Source organism: Squalius cephalus (assembly GCF_949319135.1).
Source record: "Squalius cephalus genome assembly, chromosome: 22".
Taxonomy (NCBI): Eukaryota; Metazoa; Chordata; class Actinopteri; order Cypriniformes; family Leuciscidae; genus Squalius; species Squalius cephalus.
This window is the reverse complement of record NC_137143.1, coordinates 12,751,363-12,767,169: the sequence shown is the minus strand read 5'-3', so window position 1 is coordinate 12,767,169 and position 15,807 is coordinate 12,751,363. Positions and strand designations below refer to the sequence as shown.

Here is a 15,807-nt window from a genome sequence, read left to right as displayed (position 1 = left end):
AAGTTTTTGTCATTAAAACGCTCTTGTATGTAGGACTAATTTCTTACGCATGTAATACCATGCCTCCGTTGCTAATTCCAAAACGTCATTTTAGAGTTAGTAACGGAGGTTTGAGCCACTGATAGCAGACTAATGCTGGGGACACACGACTAGCTGACACATTCTCTGACTGTTTTCATCGACTGCAGCAGATTTTAAACACCGACTTTGAACACAGACTGAACGCGCTGAACACGCGTTTGGGCATGATCAGTCATAGCCTACGTATCAAATTACATTCATAACCGGCCTTAAAGTGTGTCCCCAGTTATTAATGCAGTTATTAGACAGAGAGAGATGTTGCAATAATGAGACAGAAAAGCATGTGCGTCAATATTATTATTTATTTATTAATTCAATTCCTTTTAATTAATTCGAATTCATTCTTTTTCTATTATTGACAGATGACAGACTAGCCAAATAAATGAAACACAGCCCTTTTAACAAGTAGGCCTATCAATAATTATTTATTTGTTATATTATCTGCAATAATAATCCGTGCTGCAGGATTATCCATTTATTTTGCCTATATTCAGATTAATTTTCTATTGATTATAGATAGGAATATACTAGACATTGAAAGACATTGAAAATTAGACAGCTAGACATTGAAAATTCCAGATCAAGCGCATGGGGCTAAATGTTTTTTCTTGTTATGAATTGTATCCTATTTTCTGTTATTACCGTTAACTACGCGAAGTGATATCTTTGGTGATATGGAACTGTAATGTGGTCAAGACCTGCCTGGAACTACTTTAGCTGTGCGTTTCCCTGAAAATAATGCACACCTTAGAACGTTCGTCAACCAATCAGATTCAAGCATTCAACGGCCCTGTAGTATAACATTAAATAATGCACATATACATTACTATACCTGAAATCATCATACTTTCTGTTCCAGCGGTGACGTCGCAGAAATAGTCTGGTTAGGACACGGTGTTGCACATATTCACTCGTCTGAAAGAAGTAAATGAGCATAGCCATTGTATTACATGTAACAATTGTGGTAATTACATGTATACCCCGTTTACAGTTACGGCTCATAAATACATGTAGAATATTAAACCTACATTTCATAAATATTTTAGCAAAACTTATGTTTTAGTCAGAATTATTGCACTCCCATCAACACACAACCATCAAATGCAAGTTATACACTGGAGAAACGAGTCAAGTCCACACGCATCTGTCAAAGTATCTGACAGGGCTAACCACGATAAACTACATGCTTGGTTATTAGAAGCACTTTCTCTGCTCCTGTCAGTTTTGTGATTATGCCTGACTCAAATAATCCTAGCTTCTCCAGTCATAAAAGCTGCTGCTAGTTCAAATTTGACAGATGCTTCACCCAACGGTTCTATGTATCACTAGTACACAACACCCCTAGCAACCACTCTTAGCAACTTAAACATGTTTGATCTCATTGATATTGTTCATTGATATTGAAGCTAGAGTCAATTATTGTGAGGGATTGAGAAAGCAAGTGAGAATCCATTTGAATGTCCTGTAATTTTAACACTAAAGGGGTTTTCCCATGCCCTAGTCTTTACCGACTGACTCACTCATAAAAGATAGATTTTTGCTGAAATAATGTATGCAACTTCTGTTGCTGTTTGTGGTCAGGGACTACTTTTTTTTAGACTAGAGTTCAGTGGTGGACAGCAAATTCACATTTAAATGTAAGTAGACTTATGCCGGTATTCGGTAATGCGATAAATCGCGGTAATGAATATGCACAATATTGTTATCGCGTGCACTTCAAAATACCGTGAAAAATAATAGATCAGAATTTATATTTATACAACGCGCATTAGCTTATTTTCCATCAACCACTTAAACACTGCGTATATGCTGCGCGAAACATGTGCGCACTCTGATGTAAACAATCCCCACATGTATTAGCTCTGTGTGCATGCGCGCCATGAGCACTCAGTCTAATGTAAACAATCCTCACATGGAGAAGAAGCATGGCGGAAGGAGGAACGCTGCCGTCGATTTATCCCCCTTCTGAAAGCAGGGCTGTCAACTCTATGCATTCAGTGTGAGACTCGCAATTGACACTTTTTACATGCTCTCGCGTCACACATCCATTTTCTCACGCAGAGAAAAATCACGGAGCAAAGTGTACACGGAGACAGACAGACTAGACAGAGCAGGTTACTTTCACAGGTTCTGTACATTTTATTGCGAAATTCAGACAGCAAATACAGTTTTGGCGCTTGTAAATGTGACGTGACAGATCGCTGTAGCGCCTCAGTTCAAGTAAACTGATCATCTGTTAGTTTTTATTTAAAGATGCAGTACAACCGAAAGGTATTTATGCCTCATCCGTAATATTGATCAATCAGTGTTTTTCAGCCACGGAAAGAGGTCAATAAAACTGCAGGTGAACAATTATGTCACAGAACGTTACATTTACCTCAGGAAAGCAATTTTAATGACCAACACGAATTGACTTGAAAAAATAGCTATAGAGAGGAGTATTTTACAAAATATGTGCACTATATTACAATTGTATTATATTTTTTGTGTCAATTGTTATTATAATGAAAACCAAAATTATATAATATTTAGAGGTGGGCATAGATTAATTTTTTTAATCTAGATTAATTTTGAAATTAATCTAGATTAATCTAGATTAAAATGGCTCATTTGAATTCTGCCGAAGGCATTCAGAATATGTGTGCTACCCAAATAATGACTATAAAAGTAAGTCTTTGAGAACGGGTTTCTCAAGCCAGGTGGCGCATTAGACCAGGGGCTCATCTCCTGTTTCCAAAATGCATCACAAACTGCTTGAGAAAGCTGTTCTACTCACAGACTGTAAAAGGTTACTACTGTACTGTTACCGTCCGTAGGCAACATTAGGTAGGCCTATGTTATCATCAACTACTATAGGCTATCAATTAGGGATGGGCGATATGGCCTAAAATCCATATTGTGATATACATTGCAGCCTCTTGCGATAACGATATTATAATAAAACCATTTCAGAACAGGTTACACAGACCCTGCTAAACAACTGCTAAATGTTTTTGTTTTTTTGAAAGGGTGTATGTAGTTTTGAGAACATATATTGTGCAAAACTGTAAGTATACAACATAATTTTGCAGATAAATAAAATTTAAGTACACTAGCTGCAGAGACTTAAGTAGGTCTAATGTTTATTATGGCTTGGAGCTTATGAAACCCCAAATTTAAAATTAGAATATTGTCTAACTGATGTCTTTTCAGTTAAAAAGAAACACAACAACGATTCTTAAAATCGGGCGCTTTTAATAAAAAGAGATTATGTGCTACACCACTCACTAAGATATTTTGGGAATAATATGCGCGCGCTGGTATTCAGTGATATGTTTCGTTTTGAATTTGAGGTGGTAGAACGGATTAGTCGTGTGTTAACTTACCGAACTGTTACACCACACAGTCTACGTCGGACGGCTTAAATCCGAACCAAGTCCAAATAATGGATGTTGCACGGATCTTTTACACCAGCTTTCACTTTCAGCCGTGTTTACTTAAGATGACGACGAATATGATGCGTTCCAGCCGGGTGTTCCTCGCGGCCGCGGGTAGATTGCGTCATCATAGCTTGTGTAGCTTGAGCCAGCTCCCAACCCAATTTGGAGAATAGATTAACGGCGATATTTTTTTTATCGCACGATAAGAGTCTCGCGTTAACACCGATAACGGCCCACCACTAATAATATTATATATAAATGTTCATTTGACAGGGCTCTCTGTATGTTTACAGCATTATTTGAGATATATTTTTTCTTGAGAAAAAAACAACATGTAACCTACATCAGGGTTCCAGACTGCGACCATTTTTTGAAAATGTGCGAGTTAAAATTTTATGTGGTCGCATTTGTGCGAGTGCATGGTCATGTACTAATCAGTTAAATTCACGCATGCGCAACAGAACGCCATTGCATAACTTATGTTCAAAATCACTACGGTACACCTATAATAAGTGTTTATATTCTGACTATTTTATCCCGGCTGCGGAGCTCAGTGCCTGCGTGACTCGCCATAGACATTAAAGGAGAACTCCGGTCAATTTTAACATTGAGCTCATTTTTTTGTACATTTGGAGTGCTGTCAATACAGAGAACAACGACAAAAATCGGTGTTGCCTACACCGAGTTATTCTATTTTAAAAATTTGCACCCTGTTGACTTCAATGGGGCAAGTACTAAACCTGCTTTTAGCCTCTTAACATCCTTGATGTGTCATTACAAGTGCACAGAAAATGTGAGTGATTCCTTCTGAGTGAACACGAGTGGATCTGACTGCAGTAGATGTGAAAGATATGTATAAAATGATGTTATTTAAGCCAGCGCAAATACCTGTGTTTACATCCTGTTTTTCGGTTGAAGTCCAAAGTAATCGATTGCCGAGTTCACGCGCGTGATCATAAGTAACTAAACCTATGCACGTGAACTCGAAAAAAAAAAAATACTTTTTTTGATAGTTATTTTTAATGGTTTTCATTTAAAAGATTAAAACATTTTGCCAACATGAGGTATTGTGTCACTGTCAGTCTTTTTACATCAGTGTAAAACTAGGGTACGCAGATTAGGACAACTATTCATCAGCATGCATTGATTTATTCCATGTTGTAAAAAAACAACAACAATTTGGTGTGACCAAATCATGTGCTGGTGCGACCAACTGAGAAAGTTGGTCGCACCAGTGCAACCAGTGGAAAAGTTAGTCTGGAGCCCTGTACATGTACTGTAGCCTACCTAATATTTATCCAAAGAGTCAATATTGAATCAAGATTGAAATCCCCCACCAATCCAATTAAAAATATCGTGATAATACCGTATACCGTGATAAAAGCTCAATCAATTAATCGCAGCATGAAAATGTGATACCGGCACATGCCTAAATGTAAGTATTATGTTTTCATTTACTCAAATGGCTAGTGAAACCAGAGTTAAAGTTTCTTAAAAGCTTCATCTTAACTCCATCATTGCGTGGCTTCATTTGTCAGGTAGTTTGAGGCAAAACTTGTGCTAATATTAGTTTGATGACCTATCTGTAATTTTGCACTAGTCTATCTCACTTGTGTATTATAAGAAATATCACTCACCCTATAAAGCCCACAACAATAAGAAAAGCAGTAGTATAAGGCAATGGGGTTTCACTTTTATGTGTTTTTGTAGTGCTGTCATGAAAGCCATGTCTACAAAGGTTTTAACTAAATTTGAGTATCCAGAAATATGATTTCTGAAGTATTTTGTATGCATGTCTTGGTGTCATATTTTGCCGTGTTAATGCACTTAAGATTGTACCCCTGTGTTAAGTACCCCTTTCTGCTTTTTTAGAGCAATTCTGGAGAAAATGGGTCTGTGGAAGGTAACTCCCATACAGGCAAAAAAAAAAAAAAAAAAAAACCTTCCAAAGAAGATTAATACACACATCTTTGCTGAAATGTATTGTGCTGTTGTTGCTAACAAGCCATGGTTCATTTGCTCTGCCCTTAGGATTGCAAGTGTCCTGGGACAGGAGAGGGTGTGAGTGGGAAACCCACTGCTGAAACTTGGCCCTGGTTTGTCCTCATGGATCAGGTGTTGGGACAGAGGCATTGCACCACCACCCCTGTCCTCATCACCTCAATCCCTGAGGACAGACCAGGGCCGAGTTCAGCAGTGGGTGCCCACGGTGAGGAGGAGCCAGGGGCAGCAGCATCAGGAGCACGAAGGCAGAGGCGAGACAGAGGGCAACTAGAGAGGGAGGAAGAGGCGAGGAGAGCACAGGAGAGTAGGGAGAGGATGGACAGGCTGTTTACTCTTCTTAAGAAAACGATTGAAAATATATAATTTTTTTTCCTGAATTACTGCTGGGTGTTGTGCAAAAAAAAAAAAAAAAAAAAAATTACATTGCCTTATCTTCCTTGAAAAGCGTTCCATCCATTCAGCTGACATGAAACACTTTCAATAAACAAAACAAACCTATCCAATGATTAAATGTTTTCTGTGTTGACAAATCTTGTGCGATTAAAGTTCTGTGTAACAGATTATTAACAGATTATTATTTTATTTTAATAAAATTTTATTTTAATAATTATTATTTTAAATGAACATTTCTTTAAAAAAAAAAAATTATTTGACAGATTTTCCTTTTCTTAAGGGCATAAACAAGCTTTACGCCCTTAAAAAGTGACCGTTACAGAATATAATCAGAGTTATTTTAATTTATTCTGGTTCTTCCAAGCTTTATAATGGTAGTCAATGGGGGGCCAACTGAAACCAACAGAAGCACATCCATAGGTTAAATTGGGCCGGAGCGCACCGGAGCGCAGCTCCGCCTCCTCGGGGCCACAACACACCATGCCGGAGCTCAGCTCCGTCTCCTTCAGCACCAAATATTGTTATTCCACTTGAATTATTTTTCATCTCCTGGTAAATACATGGCATAGACTGAATAATTAGCAAGACTACGATACACCCAGGCTACATGGAATTATCAGACGTCATAATTTATTAATCCCTGCGTTCTCTGGTTCAGCAGTCAGCACCCCGCCCACCAGCAACGTTACCATGGAGACCCACGAACGGCTATTAAAATCAGTCTTTTAAATTCAACCGCCCGATGCGATGGGCTCATTGTGCTGTCTAATTCTTTATCGAGCATACGTGAGTATTTGGTTTAATTTATCTCAGATAAATAAGATACGTAATTATTCAAACACAACCTACAACTTCATTTTCTAATGTGACTAATGTAGCCTCGCTCGCACTGTTTAGTTTTTCATTTGATTTGTCTGCTAAGGCCAACTCTCACGCATTCACGCTCTCACGTGACGCCACGGACGCCACACATCAATTTTCTCACGCACAGTAAAATCGCAAAGCAAAGAAGACACAGAGACCGTCAGACAAGACAGAGCAGGATACTTATGTTATAAAAAAATAAATCTCATCTCTCAGATTCTGTCAATTTTATTTCGAAATTCAAGCAATAAATACCGTTTTGGCGCTTGTAACGTGACAGTATGGAAGCTTGTTTCCGCCACTGAATAATAAATAAATAATAATAATTGCGACTTTTTATCTCACAATTCTGACTTTTTCTCACAATTGCGATATCAAATCAGAATTGTGACTTTTTTTCTCAGAATTGCGAGATATGAAGTCAGAATTGTGAGAAATAAAGTTGCAATTCTGAGAAATAAAGTCACAATTGGGAGATATAAAGTCAGAATTGTGAGATATAAACTATTCTGAGGTAAAAAAAAAAAAAAAAAGTCTGTCTTTTTTCCCCTTAGAATTGGACTTTATATCTCACAATTCTGAGAACAGATGTCAGAATTGCGAGATATAAACTCGCAATTATGTGATAGCCTATAAAGTCAGAATTGCGTGATATAAAAGTTCAAATATCAAGTTCAAAACGGTGCGCAATTAGGTCCGCAATTAATCCGCTTATTAGGTAAGATGTGTGCTTCCATTTCAGTTTCAGCAATCCCTTCACTCGATTGGGATGTTCTCTTTTGTTCTGGGCGGCAAGTGCAATGTGTAACAACTGTAACATCGGGCATATTTTGTAGTAAAACACATATTTATACCGACTCCGAAAATTCTTCACAAAGAATGGCCTTCTCAGCTGCTATAGTTGCAACTCTTGCGTCATCAGAACAGTGTGTTCAATGCATCATCACCGTTTCTGTTTAAACGTTGCACAACGTTTTTTAAACAGAAACGGTGATGTGCTGAACACACTGAACACACACACTAATTCAGACTAAAACACATCTATTTAGCCTCACATACTGACTTTATTTGTAGTTCATACTGTTTTAATACCCTGTATTTTCTTTCTCATTTTTAGGAAAAGCACTTAATTACCATTGTTTATTTCTATACCAAATGTCATACACTTGCAATGAAGCTAAATATATAAACAACTACATCATTATGTTGATATCCTATATTTTTACAATAAAATTTACGACAAACATTCTAATATCCTCAGTTGTTGCGTATACCGAGCTGCATCGAACACATTTGTAAATGACTTTCCTTGAACCCATTGTGCGAGTTCACTTTAATACCGCGTGCTTTATATACATGTTGCTGCTGATTGGACTGCAGTTCTGACACACCCACCAAACAAGATAAAACGTATCTCAAACCCTGTTGCACACCGGTGCACGCCGCTTCCAGGAAACATGACGTTCAACCCGGAAACCGTAGCAAAACGTTGCGCACCGTTTTGAACTTGAACGTGCCCCAGGATTACTGGTGATCTACGGAAGCCCCAAAGGGACATGGTCATGTAAAAAATATGAGTTAGGGAAAAAAAATATTTCAATGCTTTTGCGTTCTCTCAGAAAAGTTTCGTATAGCGTTCACCAAAAAAAACTTTGTGTTGCTTGCAAAGATCTTTTGACTGGTTCATCTCTTATGATTGTGCCAATGTAGTTTAGAAACAGTAATAAAACACTTTGAATTAAATATAATATTTTTGTTTGATTTTTACAGCTGTTTGGGGATTATTTAATGCGCCAAATTCTCTTTTTTACTTTACAGTAGGCTACCGAAAAGCTTTATACAGTATGTAGCCTAATGTCTACTTCTAATGTATTACTTTAACAGTTAAACTAATCAAAAGCAAAATAAAAATATGAGTGTCTGTGTATATTACATGATACAAATGTTGTATTTTTGACCAATTTTAAAGTTTTACTACATTTTCTTCCTGGAATCCACCATTTTTTGTCTTGAGAAAAAGGAATGCCTATCTTGTGTAGCCTACCTAATATTTATCCAAATGAGTCAATATTGAATCAAATCACAAGCACTGAACTGAATTGAAATCATGTGTCAAGCAATAAAAAAAAGTAGCTTATCAGAAATTGTACCATGTAAACAATATAAATTGTTGTTACTAAACCTAATACAATTCTGCTTAGTTACTAATATGTTCAGATTTTTTTTTACACCAATTTGATATTTAAAAATAAAATATTTAAAAAGTATATAATTATCTAACATCTGACTAATTCAAAATTAACTTCAAAACATTAAGTGCTAAATGGTGGTAAATAGGCCTATCTAGCATTACAAAAAAAAATTGTCATTTTTAATGATGACCACTGTAAATAAGGGCTCCCCCTCCCTACAAAAGCCAATTTAACCACTAAGCACATCCATCCGTTATAAAAGTGCTCCACACGGCTCCAGGGGTTAATAAAGGCCTTCTGAAGTGAATCGATGGGATTTTGTAATAAAAATATCCATTTTTAATTCTTTATAAAGTAAAACTATCTTCTGACAGACTGCCTTGCGTATTAAATTTGAAAGCGTAACTGACGAAGTGTATGACGTAGCAGAAGCGTTTTGAACTGCAAGAGGTGTTGTTGACTGTGAAAATCTGTAGATTAAATACATCATTACTGCAACAAAAAAAATAAAATTAAAATAAAGTACCTGATAGTGGAGTTTGTGGGAGAAGAGACAAGATCTATAGCAAAATGATGGCCTCTCACAGCGGTTCCATACAAAGATCAGTCGCCGATGGAGGTCCCACAGCCAATCAGGACTGGAGTTCTGCAGTTCTGAGTCAGGTAAGCAGAATAAAATACACTGTAAATACACAGTATTAAAACAAAAAGTAAAATCACTAGTACATGACCTTCCATGGCTTAATTCTTCCATAAATTAAATTATCATATTTTATATCATTAAATTATGTTTTTCAGGATTGGTTGTTGAATAAAATGTTATGCTAGTAACAATTAATAACTACTAGAAATAATATAATAAATACAACTCCCGATTCGATACTATCACGATACTTGGGTGCAGATACGATATGCATTGTGATTTGACACATTTCATCCTCTGTTGGAACAAAAGTGGCTAACTTCTATCAACCTCATAAGCAAGGACAAAAATAAAACAATGTAATTTTCTACTAAGCAATACATTAAAATGTAGCCAAATTAATAAACACTAATCATGAGCACATTGGATTTGTATTATGTAGCTCAGAATAAATAAATAAATAAATAAAATAAACTGAATGAATGTCACGTGACCTTAGGCTATATATATACGACGACCATTGTAATTTGCATCAGATGACCGTTATTATTTACTCAGCATACTGTACCCTCAACATTTTTATGAATTTTCCCACATCAATAACCTGTAATTAGCAATTAACTGTATATATTTTGTATCTGTTCATTCGTTATACGTGTTTTTACTTCTGTTTTATTCATTCATTATAAGCCGGCTTTAGTTTGTTTGTAGTTTGTCGTTAGTTCGTCGTCAGTTCGTCAAATTGTTGGTAAGTATGAATTAAGCAGCCTTTTGATATATTGAAGTTTATTATAAAGAATTATTATACATTAATATAACACACAGACACAATAAACCACGAATACAAACACTAAAACCAAATACCGGAAAAGATTAGGGTGCGTTTATTTCCTTTCCTCACAAAACAGCTGTGAGTGACGACACACGGAGCGGGAAAAAAAAGCTGTTCTGATTGGTTTAGACCGGGGCGTCCAAACTCGGTCCTAGAAGGCCGCTGTCCCGTAGTTTAGCTCCAACTCGCCTCAACACAGCTAATAAAAGCTTGATTAGGTTGTTAAGGTGTTTAATTGGGGTTGGAGCTGAATTCTTCAGGACAAAGGCTCAACAGGAGCAAAATTGGACGCCCCTGGTTAACGTTAGACGATGAGAACGTACAAATGTGAAGCGCTGTTCTACTTAACACTGGTTTCCGAAACCTTAACGTTAGTGGACGTTATCGAGTGTACAAACAGTTCAATTTTGCACACTCAAAGGCTGTCCGAAATCGCTTATTAATTTTTCTTCACTCCTCCAAATTAACTGTGTTAAGTGAGCCATACCGTACCATACAGTGGAAAAGCGCCATTAGCGGCCTAATGAATGTAGGGACGATGTGTGCACGAGGGAGACAGCGGCCCGATAACACAAGCGTGCATGAATTAAGTTAAACAAGCACTAAACATATATGATGGTCATTATGCAAGACACACTATTTGTTAACATGCATGTTAACATGTCGTGTTAAACACGATTACCTTCATGACGATGACACACATCAACGCTCTCCGCCGACTCGTCTCGAACTCCTCTCCTCCTGATCCGGAGCCCGGAGCGCGCGCGCGCGCACACACGAAAAAGTGACCTCAGCATCGAACAGCCAATCGCATGCCCTGAAACAAGAGAATCGGAATTCACTTCTCGCGAGAGACTAATTCAATACTCTCATCTGAAGATTCGATTGAAGAATATAAAATACATAAATGCATTTAGACAGCAAGAAGAAAATATCTTGCTATAACAAGAACATGTGTTTGTCTTATTTATACTCCACAATATAAACTAACTAAATACTCAATTTATTTAATAAAAAAATTCAGTAAAACGTCAAATTGTATAACAAATTAAAATAACTTTTAATTTTAAAATGCTATTTATTCCTGGGAGGCAAAGCTGAATGTTCAGCATCATTACTCCAGTGTCACATGATTCTTTGGAAATCATTCTAATTTGATTAAATGCCCAAGTAACATTTTTTATTATCAAAGGATTATCACCATCATCACTGGAATAAATAACATTTTTTAGATATTTACATACAATTATTTAAAATTGTAAAAAATAACAATTTTGTTTATTTTTTTTTTGCATAAGATACTTATTTCAAAAGCTATATACATGTCTTTCTTACCAGTCTTAAACTTTTGTGCCTGTGTAGATTTAATATGCAAAAGCCTCTAAGGGCCGTCTGACAATTTCTTATGAAAAGAGCATTTTTATCAGACATTTCTTAGGTTCAGTAATTTCACTTTAATGGAAAGGTCAAGGTCCTGTTCATCTCCATTAAAAACATAGGAGCCTGCTAAAGAAACTCACATTCAGAAAATTTCAGACGGAGCTTAGAGGCTTTTGCATCTGAAGTCTTCATCCTTTGAGTGCAAGTGAGGATGTTTTGAAGTGTATGTACATCAGTTGTGTTAATGCAGTTTAGTTAGTCTAGTCTTGGTAGGCCAGTCAACAAACAACAAAAAAGGGTTTTTTTTCTGTTAAGGTCTTAAAACTATGGCTTGCAATGAACTATCCTATTGGACACTGAGAAGAAGAGCAAAGGACAAGGTGGATCAACAACTGCAGACAATACAAACTACAGCTTGGGGAGAGGAGTTGGGCTGCATGCACAGTGACAATACCTGTCAATGTCTAACTGAGGATGAAGACACATTTATGGACTGTGTCTCTCATATTGATGAGAATGAAGGTGTCAATATGGCAAGTGTTCTTGACGACAGTGAATCAGACACGGAGTCCGAATCTGATCCAACTTCCCTGGAAGACGATTTGGCAACTTGGGCAGCTGAACAAAAAAATCACACACGTTGCATTGAATTCATTATTAGATATACTGCGTCAGCATAGTTTAAATCTGCCAAAAGACTCAAGGACATTGCTGGGAACAATGCGTTTGAACCCTGAAATACAAGACAAGGCTGGTGGCCAATATTACCATTTCGGATTGCTGGAATCCATTACAGAGGTGCTACACCAGAACATCGACATTCTGAGCAGCATTGACACGCTGGAGCTTCAGGTCAACATTGATGGTTTGCCCCTCTTCAAGAGCTCAGCAACACAGTTCTGGCCCATTCTAGGAACACTGCAAAATATCAGACAAGAGGAACCAGTGACAATAGGCTTATTTTGTGGTACATGTAAACCTACCTCGCTAACTGAGTATCTTGAAGACTTCATCGCTGAAGTAAATGAATTGGCCAATGGATTTGAATTTGAAGGAGTGAGGTTAACTTTACAACTGTCATCAATGGTTTGCGATGCACCTGCTCGTGCATTCCTGAAAAATGTTAAAGGTCACACAGGCTATCATGGATGCGAAAAATGCACAGAGGATGGCGTGTACCTGGAAAACAGGATGACATTTCCAAGAAGTGACTTGCCTAGAAGAACAAATGAGAGCTTCAGAAACAAAACCGATTCTGATCATCACCGTGGTACCTCACCCCTTGAAGAAACGTCCCTGGATATGGTCTCTGGCTTCCCCCTCGACTACATGCACCTCGTGTGCCTCGGAGTCATGAGACGGCTTCTCCACTTGTGGCTGAAGATGGGTCCTCTCACTTGTAGGCTGTCGGGTTTTCAAATAAACACATTATCAGAAAGGTTGGTGAATGCGCGAAGATATGTGCCCATGGAGTTTGCACGGAAACCAAGGGCACTGAGGGAAATTGATAGGTGGAAGGCAACAGAGTTCAGGCAGTTTTTACTGTATACCGGACCGGTCATGATGAAGGATCTCCTCACCACAGAGGTGTACAAAAACTTCATGCTGCTTTTTGTGGGAATCTTCATCCTGTGCAACAACAGTTTCATTGATGATTACTGTGATTACGCAAATGAAATGCTAGTTCTTTTTGTCACTCACTTTGGGCAACTGTACGGTCCACAGTTCTTGTCATATAATGCACACTCCCTCGTACATCTTGCAGATGATGCAAAAAAGCATGGCATTCTTGACAACTTCAGTGCTTTCAAGTATGAGAATCACCTAAACAAACTCAAAAGACTTCTGAGGAAACCAACATGCCCTCTGAGTCAAATAATAAAAAGATTCTCAGAGATGCAAAGAAGCTGCAAAACACCTCAGAAAACCAGGCCACATCTGCTCAAAAAACAGCATGAGAATGGTCCTCTCCCTGCATCCTTTCATGAGGCGACACAATATAAAGAGTTGAGGACAAGCCCTTACACTCTTAAACTAGACCAGGCAAACTGTCACGTCTACATCGGCGGCAAAGCTTCTAAGCTCCAGAACATTATTTCATTCAAGGATGAAGTTTATGTTGCCTACAGTACCTTCAACAACCAGGAATCTTTCTTTGACTATCCTCTACCATCCTCTACACTCGGCATCCATTTAGTTGGCGACCTCTCAACAACCGTTGAGTTCTGCGAGTTTGAGGAAATAGAGAACAAAATTTTTCTTGTCCCATATCAACATCATTTCGTTGCAATTCCTCTTTTACATAAAAATTAATTCTTTATCAGTGCTTTTTGTAACATAGTTTATGCATTTGAATTACATAGTTGAAAATTGTATTGGAGTAATTAAATAATATGGGTTTCAGGCTTGGAAAAAAAAAAAAAAAAAAAAAAAAAAAAAAAATTGTACCTAATAGTGGAGTTTGAGGGAGAAGGTACAACTGGACCAATTGCCAAGTCATGGTACGCAGATGGCTATTCCTGGTGGCCTCCATATAAAGACCTTGACAAGGTGTTGAAGAGCGTCAGAACCATGGAGGAACCACAGCCAGAGAAAGGGTGGACCCGTCACAGAACCAGAATCCTGCATGAGTCAGGTAAGAGTAAATTATACTGTAAATTAAACATGATCTTGCCCAGCATACCTGTATTTCATTGTTCAGAATCTGAATTTTTTTTTTCTACACTGTAAAATGTGATCTCACATAGCTCTAATAAACAACGTGTAAAAGCTCCAAAACTTTATTTCATTGGTCAGCATCTTTTCAAAATGTGTCCAAAAATTGGAAGAAGGCCAGCTACACATCTGTAAAAACAATGGGTTGTACATTAATATTAATATTAATATTAATATTAGCTCAAATTATCTATTGGGAATTTTAATAATTAATCATGAATATGATTAATATTTTGTATGTTACAGTTACATTAATTTATCGCAGCTGAACTAGATTGATATATGAACGATTACCATAACGGGTTATGGTTCGTCATTAATACATCAATTGTTCTTATTTCAGCTCGAAGTTATGGGATAACTTTAATGGAATTAATTTAGTTATCAAACAATCTGTTTGTCCAGCGAACAGATTGTACGTAAGATTAAATTAACTCTCAAGGAAAATTATCCTTCTTACAAACACGAGAAAGAGTATCTTTTCCAGGCCTTGAAAAGACACTCTCGGTGTCTGTAGACTAAAATTAGGTTACTTAAATCGTAGCCTACCAAGATAAAGCATATAGCTAAGATCGAACATTTCAGGGACTAAGTAACATGGGCAATTAAATCAGAGTCAGTCAATGGCATATGGAATTTAATAATTGGACCAATACATCGAACTAAGGAATATATCAAACTACACAATACACACGGATTATATGTCTATGTACATCAAATACAGTTAAACAATACAAGATAACGAATAACGAAAATGAGAGAGAGAGAGATAGATAGATAGAGAGAGAGAGATCGGAAGATGCGAGAGATGGAGAGAAGGATGGGGGACGAGATCGGAAGTGAAAGCAAAAATCTGCGATCAGAGATCGCAGTTGGCTATGGCAAAATCACAGACAGTAACCCTTAAGACACAACAAAGAAATCACATCATAAGTTCAATTCAATAATCGATACTTGCATGGCACATGGTTCTCTTTGTATGAGGTGTGTAGGACCGCAGGGTTCTGCGTGTCTTTAAAAGCAGCGCGAGTCGTCTGAGGGGAGGCGTGCGCGTGCTGTCTTCCGGCGCGCGTGCGAGCGCGGGAGCTTCAAAGAGTTGCCGGGAATGATTCAGGCTAAGTTCATTCAGCTCATGAATGAACAGAGGCGAAGAGGAAAACGAAACTAGACTATAGAAAAACATAAAAGAAATAAATAAAAAGAAAAGAGAAGCAGGCCGAAGCCGGTCCGGACTTGGGTTTTGGAGGAGGAAGGAGAGGCGTAGGCATGAGAGTGAGAGAGGTT

General features: G+C 37.5%; 1 protein-coding gene across 5 annotated transcripts in view; it reads right to left on the bottom strand.

Annotated features, from left to right (window-relative positions):
• LOC307150364 (uncharacterized protein) overlaps nucleotides 1–15,807 on the bottom strand; it is a 30,003-nt gene that overhangs the window by 1,240 nt on the left and 12,956 nt on the right. The window contains exons 1-10 of one of the 5 annotated variants that reach the window (XM_079857537.1): nucleotides 14,257–14,328; nucleotides 13,510–14,033; nucleotides 13,389–13,437; nucleotides 13,088–13,212; nucleotides 12,792–12,921; nucleotides 12,577–12,726; nucleotides 12,263–12,426; nucleotides 11,111–11,245; nucleotides 9,480–9,607; nucleotides 914–996 (exon numbers count right to left, since the gene is read on the bottom strand). In XM_079857537.1, coding sequence (XP_079713663.1) covers nucleotides 12,718–12,726; nucleotides 12,792–12,921; nucleotides 13,088–13,212; nucleotides 13,389–13,437; nucleotides 13,510–13,595 — 399 coding nt within the window. In that variant the 5' untranslated portion in view covers nucleotides 13,596–14,033; nucleotides 14,257–14,328 and the 3' untranslated portion in view covers nucleotides 914–996; nucleotides 9,480–9,607; nucleotides 11,111–11,245; nucleotides 12,263–12,426; nucleotides 12,577–12,717. Of the gene's footprint in view, nucleotides 1–913; nucleotides 997–9,479; nucleotides 9,608–11,110; nucleotides 11,246–12,262; nucleotides 12,427–12,576; nucleotides 12,727–12,791; nucleotides 14,034–14,256; nucleotides 14,329–14,349; nucleotides 14,431–15,807 lie in introns of those variants that run through there. The other 4 variants (XM_079857538.1, XM_079857540.1, XM_079857539.1 and 1 more) reach the window with 4 other exon arrangements.